Raw genomic sequence first — 10,212 nt, 5'->3', positions numbered from 1 at the left:
CGCTGTGCGCTGACCTCCGCTTTTCCTCTGGCCATTTGTCACTCGGCAGCTTATCATTCATTCCTTGCCGAGTGCCATTTATTGTTTGCTTCCCTGCCAATATCGGCATTTGATCCCCTCTTTATTGGCACTAGGTTATTGATCTCATTCAGTTATTCATCAATAACCCTTGCCACTTATTGTTTATTGATCTGTTCCTCGTTTCCAGTTCCCGGGCTCTTGTCCTTATTTAGTTTGACAATCCCCGCTTATCTCCGCACCGGACTGCGCCGGACTGACCGGCCTTTCTATATTCCCTCTTGCCTATTTATATACCTTGTAAATACTTTTGGGGACCTCAGTCTGAAATCAACTAGAGTACCCCCCCTGTCTGTTCTGAGTCTCTCCTTCTGCAAAGGGGGCTTCCCCCCTCTGAGTCTGTGCTTGCGGAGTCTGCGCTCCTCCTATAGGTCCGCTCTGCCTGCAAGTCTTGTTTGAAGTCCGCTGTGAGTGTCAATCCGTAAATATGGGATCTCCCCCAAACGTCAAGCTCAGGGCACAGCGCTACACCTGAGTCACTGAGGCCACGATCCCACTCTGCTAACCTTGAACAGCGCTTCCGGACGCACCGCACATTTCCGCCTGCATATCTGCGCACGCGCTCCAACAGAACTCTGCACCACCTCCGACCTCGACTCAGACAGAAACCCAATCCGTCTTCTATCCGTCTTCTGACAGTCTGCCAGACTCTAACAATACTCCCAGTCTCTGACAGCATTCCAGATCTCTGACAAAACCTCCACATCTCACCTCGTACATTCAACATTCTCCTCACTCTTATTCGAGATCACCCCTGCTTTTATAACGACTCTCCAAATAACCAATGGCCTATTGCACAGCAGCTTGCCATTGCCCTATTTCGGTTTGGTCATTTCAGCAGTGCTGCATCTGTTGATGCGATTGCACAGTGGGCAGGTTGTAGTGCTGGGACTGTTGTGAAGGCCACACGTCACGTCGTTATCACCTTTTTACCGCTTCACAACCAGGCCATTCGATGGCCAAATGTAGACGAAAAGCGAGAAGCATCTAGATTGGGTAGAGAGTGTGTCATGCCGAGCCTGGAGGCCAGGTTTTTGAATGGTTGATGGCACACTGATTCCTCTTGCATCGAAACCTGGGCACTTTGGGGAGCAATTCTTTGATTGTAAGTCCAACTATTCTCTTAGTCTTTCGGTGCATGCAATTCTTAGTGTGAATTACTGGTGCTGATGGATTTTCTAGCTTGTGACACTGCCAAACCTTCGGATCATTGACTATGTGCTTGGCCCTCCTGGCAGCATGCACAACTCAACAGCATTCAAGGAATCTCGTGCTTTCAAGGATTCCAGCCAGCTCTTCCGTGAAGGTGAGTGGTTGTGGGCCGATTCAGCATATGCACTGTTGCTGTGGTGCATGGTACCTTATAAGCGCCCACAGTCACTCATACCATATAACCGCCAATTCAACTACCACCTGTCAACGGTGTGTTACATATCTAACATGGATTTAAATTACCTAATGCTTGTGCAAACCAGGTATGCATCAGGTCTGAGCATGCTGTAGGGTACCTTAAAGGTCGGTTTCAGTCACTGCGCAGACTCCGTCAACAAATTAATTCAGAGCATGACTATGTACTTGCACTTGCATGGGTCCGCACCTGCTTGATTATCCACTCATTTGCAGCACACATGGAGGATCATGAGTATGAGAGTGATTTTTGGGAATGGGTTGATGAGGGTCGGATTGATGAAGATGAGAGGGAGGAGGATGGACCTGTTGAAGGTTTTGTATGGGGTGGGGTAGGACCACCTCTGCCAGGGGAGACAGAAGCACAACAGAAGCGCCGTCATGTACAAGAAGCGCTATTTGATGCTCTGTACTAGAACTCGAAATTTCATTGGCAAAAAGTATATCAACGTGGTGGACTTAGTGCCTCGATAAAAATGCTGCAATCACGCTTGTTGCTGCACTTGAACCTGCGCTAATTGGACTTGAAGTTTGAGGGACTCAATTTCATATTTTCGGTGCATCTTCTCTTTCTTGAGTTCAAGTTGTGCCATTTGCTGCACATGGTGGTATTGTGCCTCTTGCTGAGCTTGAGCCTGGTCAATCCATGTGGCTTCATGGAAGTCAGTCATAAAATCCTTTCAGGCCTTTGGGCCTGGAGTGCGCAATGTTTGCCGGGCTGGGTCACCCTTTGATTTTGCCACAATAGATGCGGGGGTCCATGCCAATGTATGAGAAGAGGATTGGGATGGCATGCTAGGATCTTCCAAATCCAGCCCTGGCTTGATATCAGGGAGCTGTGGGTCTGCATGGAGAAGTGGTAGATCCATGCAGAAAAGTGGTGGTTCCATGTCAAGAAGTGCTGGATCAATGTGAGGAAGTGGGCCGGGTTGGAACAAGATCAGAGATTCAAGAGGTGGAGATGACCTGGAAAGTGAGGGTGGATGGGAAGTAGTTCCCCGGACCTAATTAAACTTGCCATTAGTTGAAAAAAAGGGGGATTAAAGCACACAAACTCACTGAATCAAGACCATTCTCATCTTCCTCATTCAGAACCTGCTTGTCAAGCTCAGCAGGACTGGAGACAGCTTGCTCCAAGTTGCCAACCATCTTTTCAACACCACTTACTGAGTTTGACACCATCTGAAATGTGTACTTGGGATGCTCGGACCACCAACCGTTCAGTGTGTCCCACCAAGGGAAAAATGATTGAATTGATTCTTGAATCCAAAACATCAGTAGTAGTATGGAAATAATCGGAAAACACTTCACCTAACTGGTTATGGTAAGACTCAGAATCCCCCACATCACCAAGGTTTTCGTCTTTAAAGCCTTCACCAGTACTCCTCAGCATCTTGCAACATGCAGTATATGTCTTTTGTAAACTATAGTTGAGGAACCATCAGATGACCCGAAGCAGGCACTGTGAGATGACTTACTAGGTAATCCGACCCATAACAGATGTTGCATAACGTTCAGGCTCCATTCAGTACACTGCACACTCACCCTCGCCCTCAACATCAAAAACTGCCTTGGCTATTTCACGATAATACTCAACCTTAGGCTTGCTACCAACAACCTAGGTAACGGTGAACAATAAGCTGTCTGTGAAATGTCGGAATACTCACTTTTTTACGAGACTGCTTCTTTGCATCCTTTACTGAGTCACTGAACATCTTCAGTCGAACATCCAAGTTATTTGAGAGGTAATCAATCAAGCGGTAAGTCCAGTGTTCATTGGAATCCCAGTGGATTTTCGGAGGCCTTGATTCTGACTTAGCCTCGGCCTTGACAATGGTCAGTGTGGCATCAGCCTCACCATCCCTGGGCATGCGTGGATGGCAGCCAGGCTGTGGCTGAGATGGAGTAACACCCTCTGCAAGGTTCTTTCATTTTGGTGGCATCAACAGTCCGATGCAGTAGTATGTGATGGGAATGTGGACAGCGAGGGCAGGTGACCTGAGCTGAGAAACTGTACAGTACTTGACTTCTCATGGTTCATGGACTTACTGGGGAGTAAAGCCGAGTCTAGAGGCAGTTGAGGTGAGTGACTTTACATGAATTGGGGCTCTTGAGCCCCAAGTTGAAAAAGATCTAAAGTCACACTTTAGATCCAGTTTGCCCAAACTTTTGTTCACTTCAGAAATTTCACTTTAGGTTCACTTTAGACGAATTTACTCAACTGTGAACCACCCTATTGATAATTTCAAACTCAATGTAACTCATTTCTTAAATTTTATTCTCTTCATCATTAACCTTGTATGCGTCACAAATGCAATGCAAGGGGGGAGAATGTCAGGGCAATAGCCCCGAACCCTGAGCCACATGTAATTAAAGTCACATGGGTAAGCGGTAACCTCCAGTTAACTGCTTACACACCACCATAAAATACACACCATTGTATCACTTACAGCTCTGTGTGCTGAGCTACCCACTGAGACCTCACAGCGACTTCACCTACTTGGCAACAAAGGACCTCAACCTGCCTAAGGGAAGAGCAAAGAAACTCCTCCCCAAATACATTGGGCCGTATGAGATCCTCGAAGCATTTGAGGATTCATCTAATTATACACTCAAGCTCCCTCCAGAGCTTCTCAATAGGGGTATTCACCCCAAGTTTCATGTTTCTTGCTTGGCCCCACACGAGCCAAACGACTCATTGCTATTCCCAGGTCAGGCTGCCCAAGTCTTCTACGACTTTGGTGAAGATCCCAAATGGGAATATCAGGTCCAGGAAATCCTGGATCATTCCTGGGACACTGGTGGTAGCCTGTGGTTCCATATCAAATGGGGCCTGGGGGATCTCACATGAAAGCCTCTCACTCATTGCTGTCATATCCATGCATACCCAATCCTGACCCAACTCCCGGACCTCCTCCTTCACCACCTCCAGAGTCCTACCTTACCGCTGTCTGTTCCAATATTCATCTTCGGTCCTGGCACCACACCTCCTTTCACCTCCCATGCCACCTCTACTCCTCCTTCACTCTCCTGTCCTATCTCCGTCCGCTCCAATACCCACTTCGGATCGAACACCACCCCTCTCGCCACCCTCCTACTACTCCTCCTCCTACTCCTCCTCCTACTCCTCCGCTCCCTCCTTACAAACACCCCCACCCTTCCATCATCCTCCTACTCTTCTCCCGTCCGCTCCGATACTCACCTTCGGACCTGACAACTCTCCCATCTGCCACTCCTTCCCTCTTCCCTCTCTCCTCTCTCTTCCCTCTGGTCCTCTCCCGCCAACCCCCCGCCAAGTTACGACCTTCCACCGTTGTCCCGTACTTCATACTCGGACACCGCTCGTACCTTTGCTCCGAGCCTCCATCATAGTCCCTACCTCGGACTTTGACTCCACCTCGGTCTTAGTCCATTGCATTGGTGACCTCATACTATGTAAACACCATTGCCAATATTCCTCGGACTTTCGACCCCGCCTCCATAACCTCCATAAGCTCCACAACCTCCGAGCTTCACGGATCATCTTCAGCACTTTCGCCGCTTGTAATGTATTTCTCGCGTTTTCCCCTCATCCCTATTTGGACTGCTGCTTCTTCCCATTCTAGCCAGTTAGTCATCATCCCCACTTCTCCTCATCCTCCTGCCCCTCTGGGCCTTGCCCTCCTTACCTCCTTTCTGATGTATCACAGGTTCTGCCTTATGACCTTCGGTACCGCTCTGCTTCTGTCATCCCTTTGTTCCCGTTCAGATGCCTTCATTCCGATTTGGATCTCCTTTGTTTCCTTGTGCTTTTGCCCCTCCATTATATATATTGGTGCTTGTACATACTCGTTTTAGGCTTAGTCTAAAATCGACCTGAAAAGACTTCCTGCTCGCCTACTGTGAAATTAAGGACCAAATGGACAAACAGCAATGGCACAGCGCTCCACTTGAGTCGCTGAGGCCAAGGTCCCTCCTTGCTAAGTCTCCGGTTCCCCTCCAGAATTGTCTGCCCTCGCCCAGTTCTAACAATTGCGACAAATTGGCTGCATTAGATGACTACCTATTATTACATGGAGTCGATGCAGTAGAAAATTTGAATAAGGAAAGCAAATTTCCTTCTATTCCCACATGAGGGGCTAATAAAGTGCCCTGTCCTACATGCCCCTGATGGACTACCCGCTTGGGAATAGTCCTATGTCAGGGCCCGGCCTCGGACTCGGAGGCTCCCTGACCTCAACCCCCATCTGGCCTGTCCTCACACTATGCGGGGCATGAGATGTATAGTAAAAGGAAAGATAATATATACACTTGCCTATGCAGGGCATGAGATGAGAAGAAGGGTAAAGGTCTCATCTCCCCGCATGGTTGCTATATAAAGGAATGGGTCACATGCCCACAACTATACAGCTCCTAGAGTTGTGTAGTGTGACCCGGAGGGAACATCCAGGTGGCAGTGCCCAGTAAGCATGGGAACGTTCTGGGCGACTGTGGCTGTGACCCGTGGGAACATTCTGGGCGAGCTGCTCGCTCAGAAAGTTCCCACGCTATCCCGTGCATGCGCGTGTACACAACACACAAAGGCAACAATGAGGCAACAGTCAAAGAATAAAAGGGGGTAAAGTAGGTGGGGAGTCCGGGGCACCCTAAGGCAGGGTGCTGAACCCTGACATCCTACAACCTAATGAAGGACAATTATGGTGCTAGTTGCCATATTTGGGTTTTGCCTCCGGGGTATGAACATTGTTCCCATGGACAAAACTTCATCCTTCTTCTTTTCCCCCATCATGTCTGAGCAAGTGCAAGATAACTTCAGGAGAGAAATGCCACCCAATGACGACCATGGGCAAAGCCCATGATCAAACACCACCCCCATGGACACTGAGACCATGGGTCCCACTTTAGACAATGTTTGACACCGGGTGCTGAGGCCCCCAGCATCTCCAATATCCCTAATCCTAACCCAATACCAACAGTATTGGGGTGTCCTTCCCCTGTGATGGATGTGCAAGCTACTGCAGCTTACACTGTGTCTGACCATCAGACAATGGGCCCACAATTTTTTGCGGACTTGATGGTGCCAGGACAAGTGCCGCCATTGCCATACTTTAACCCCAATCTCTGGGGTTACCACCCTTCCCTCCCTTGTGGAGCACCCACTCCTGAAGCAGCTCACCAGCCACATGCTACAATGTCAGGGTCTTTCCTGACTGAACTCCTTATGGATGCAAACACCCATGTTTGACATCTTGACAACAAACTGTTGCAGTCTCGAGAAGGGACTCGACCTATCCAAGAAGAAAATGGAGGGCTCCATGAGGAACTCTTTAACATCAAGCTTGAGAACCAGCGTCTCACCAGCGAGTTGCAGGAAGTCTCATTACACCGGGATTTCCTCCAACAAAAGTGCGACTTGCTGGAAAGGGACCTCAAGTCATATGAAAAAGTTTGCAAGGAAGATGAGGCATCATGCCCTCGAAAAATCCCTCACACAGAAATGCATACCCAGAATGCCCCCATTGAGAGGGCACACCATGTAGATGACAACTCTCATCCACAACCTGGACCAGTCAAACTGGCCCATCCTCAAGTACCCATTGCTGACCCAATGGTGAGCTGTAGGGTCCAATCTAATACATCCAATCTCAAGTTGGGAAAAGAGCAGGCACTGTGTCACCCCCTCCTACCACTCGAATATTCATGGTTCCTAGCCAGAATTGCTCTCCTTCTCCTGGGATGTGGAGAAACATACCCATCCCGGGTTCCTTTCACACCAACGACTTTGTACATGGAGTTACCGTTAGTGGCCAGAGGTGGCTCATCACCACTGAAATAGGCCATTGTCAATGGCAATGGGACAACTTCGTACTCCCGTTCCTGAATACAGTGAACAGGTTTAAATTCTTGGTCAACCTCAAGTGGATCGACCAGCAGGTTGGGGTGGCTGGGGTTATCAATGATGCCCCAGGTGATGTTTGCGACCTTCATGCTCATTACTTTGAGCTGAAATTCGAGGGCAGAAGGAATCCTTCCATGGATGACATCAACAAGAGGTATGGGTATGTCCAAAGGACTCCCGAGATTCTCAACGAGGCAGGGATGAAGTACATCCTGCTGTCGTTGTGGAGGCATCATCCCTCCAACAAGGCAGGGGCCCATAGGGTGGCCAAGATGACTGCCTTCAAATTCTCGAAACTGCATGTGGGCAACTACCCCATACCTCCTCCCCCTCCATCGCAGTCAGGGCACTTCATGCCTGAACCAGCTCCACCTGTGCCTCCACAAAAGACATGGGTTTCACTCTCTCAACTAATGGATGGTAACTATGGCCATCTACCCACCGCTGTGCAACCTCCCACCCCACTGCCTATCCCCAACGAGGACGAGGATATGAAGAGTGATGGTGAGGCGACTACAGGGTCAGTCAACGAGGCTGCTCCTCTTCCTGAACGTCGTTTCCCTGCTGCGATCTGGTCTGAGACCGAGGCCGCTGTTGCTGGTCCTTCAGACCTTTCTAGTGCTGCCGTATCGGCTGCCACTGGCCCTTCCTCCAAGAAGGTTTAATTACCTTCTCTTCATCAAGGTATATGTGCCTCATTTAACACGGAGGGGTTAATCACCCCCCCGTTCTATCATCCACTCTGGTGCATCATTCATACCACTGAGGCCTAACAGCCTCATTCATCATTTTTCTTTGTTTTGTTTTCTGCTCTGGGACCATCGTAACAATGGTTCTGCAAAGGCCTAACAGCCTTTGCTTTACTATGTTCTCCACTCCATTCTCTGGACTGTCATAACAACAGTTGTGTGAAGGCTTGACAGCCTTCACTTCCTTATTTCCTCTGATCCACTGAAACAGCAGGTCAGTGGAGGCCTAATGGCCTCTGCTTTATATCTTTTCTTTGGTCTGTTGAAACAACAGACCCGTGGAGGCCTAACAGCCTCTACCTTGCAGTAATTTCTGGATCTGTCGAAACAACGGATCTGTGGAGGCCTAACAGCCTCTACTTTCACTTAATCCTGAAACTGTCATAATAACGGTTTTGTCAAGGCCTAACAGCTATCGTTTTTATTCTTTCTTGAATAATTCTTGTAAAATTTTGAGGGGAATGGCTCAATCGCCATTCCCCACCTTATATTAATTTCTTGACAACTTTCTTGTTATACCTGCCTGTGCGATATTAATATCGCTGTCATATCCATCCCCGGCCATCGACTTCCGGACTCTCCGATCCCTCCGTTCTAACTCCGCTCCCCCCTCACCAACCTCGGAGCCCCCATATTCTGCAAACCTCTCGGTACCCCTCGATGGTCACCACCCCCTCATTTCAATTTATTACCTACGCCTCCCTAAGTACGGAGCCCCGAAGACTTCCGGACAGCTCCGACGTCCGCTAGCACACTCCTGCCTCCGCTGGGCAATACACTCGCCTGCCCTGCAGAGCCCACCTTCGGGCCTATCCCTCCTTTCCGTTTCTGGGTTAACGCCTGCCTTTCCGCTAACCCCGCGAACCGACTCGTCAGTAATATTCAGTCGGCTAATGTCTTAACCCCGTTAGCTCCGCTCCGTTCGGCTCCGCCAATTGCGGAACCGTCTCCGCTGTAACCATATATATACATCACTTGTACATAGGTTACGCCCCAGCAGATAAATCAACTAGAGTTACCCCCCTAGGTTCTAAGTGCCAGTCAGTAAGTTAGGGCACGGACGTGTCACTAGGCACAGCGCTCTTGGCAGAAGTCGCTGAGGCCAAAGCCCTCCGTTACGGAGACATTCCTTCATCTCAAGTCTGGTCTCTGACAATCGCAAGGGAGGAGAGTGTAAGGGATATAGGCCGCATACTTGCGGCCTACCCTATTCATTCTTTATTTATCACATCAGGTTTGTACCCAACACAACACTTCTATTCCCGAACCCTTCATTCTACCATGCGGTCCCAAGCCGCAACTATCACATGTACATACAATAATGTATTTAACCTACATGCAAGGGGGCAAAGGCTTGCCCAGCCTTTTACCCCCCCATTGATAAATACAGCGTACTTTAATGGACTGGGAGTGTAAGGCAACCACTGATTATCGCAATATCACTCGCGAACTCAACAACCTTAGCAAACTTGCACCTGCCCTCAGGAGGGCAAACCCATGTTGAGGAGAAGAGGGAGAGTGGTGGGCAACCGATGGCAGACCCCCAAGTGGGGACCACTGCCAGAGGCAGTGGGCTGCTGAGTACCTCAGCACCCTATGGGCAAGCTACCCTGCAGGGAAGTGTCCACATATTATACGAGACCACTGAACTCAGCAAGTTTGGCAAAGTCGAAGCTCCCATCGATGTAACAATCGACCCCAACTTCCCCATGAGGAGAATAGCAGGGTCAGAAGTGGCGCATGATGCTACATATGCTTGGTGGACAAGTGTGAGTGGAAAAGCATTTGTACAATGGTACGAACAGGCTGAAGCTGCCTGTCAGGGGACATGCATGCTTGCACAGGTTGCTCCAATAACCTAGTTGTGATTAAAGCTGGGGGAAAGGAATGTCCCCATCTTAGAGTCAGCTATATACATGTAGAGTCTGGCAATAGGGAAACCAAACAGATTGCCGATAGAATCACATGATCATAGAATGTTCCAGAACAATCCCGGAGATGATCCGGGCCACCGGGGCTTAGGTAAGCGGAGTAGATGGGAATTGCTGGCATACTTCTCACATGCATATGTGCAGCTGGCATAGGGTCCAGGGTCATTCC

General features: G+C 49.2%; 2 protein-coding genes across 2 annotated transcripts; one reads left to right on the top strand and one right to left on the bottom strand.

Moving 5' to 3' along the window:
- Positions 1 to 3,092: 3,092 nt before the first annotated feature.
- Positions 3,093 to 3,356, bottom strand: EI90DRAFT_2908389 (uncharacterized protein; the record flags this gene model as incomplete). Its single annotated transcript, XM_039054322.1, has 1 exon — positions 3,093 to 3,356. The coding sequence occupies one exon, from the start codon at positions 3,354 to 3,356 to the stop codon at positions 3,093 to 3,095; it is 264 nt and encodes an 87-aa protein (XP_038920927.1).
- Positions 3,357 to 7,635: 4,279 nt separating this feature from the next.
- Positions 7,636 to 8,028, top strand: EI90DRAFT_3013124 (uncharacterized protein; the record flags this gene model as incomplete). The annotated part of the gene is made up of 1 exon (XM_039056631.1): positions 7,636 to 8,028. One exon carries the CDS (start codon positions 7,636 to 7,638, stop codon positions 8,026 to 8,028), a length of 393 nt encoding a protein of 130 aa, XP_038920926.1.
- Between the last annotated feature and the right edge of the window lie 2,184 nt (positions 8,029 to 10,212).

This window comes from Cantharellus anzutake, assembly GCF_015039405.1.
Source record: "Cantharellus anzutake strain C23 chromosome Unknown EI90scaffold_7, whole genome shotgun sequence".
Taxonomy (NCBI): Eukaryota; Fungi; Basidiomycota; class Agaricomycetes; order Cantharellales; family Hydnaceae; genus Cantharellus; species Cantharellus anzutake.
Note: the sequence above shows the minus strand (reverse complement) of the source record. Positions and strands in the feature narration are given on the sequence as shown.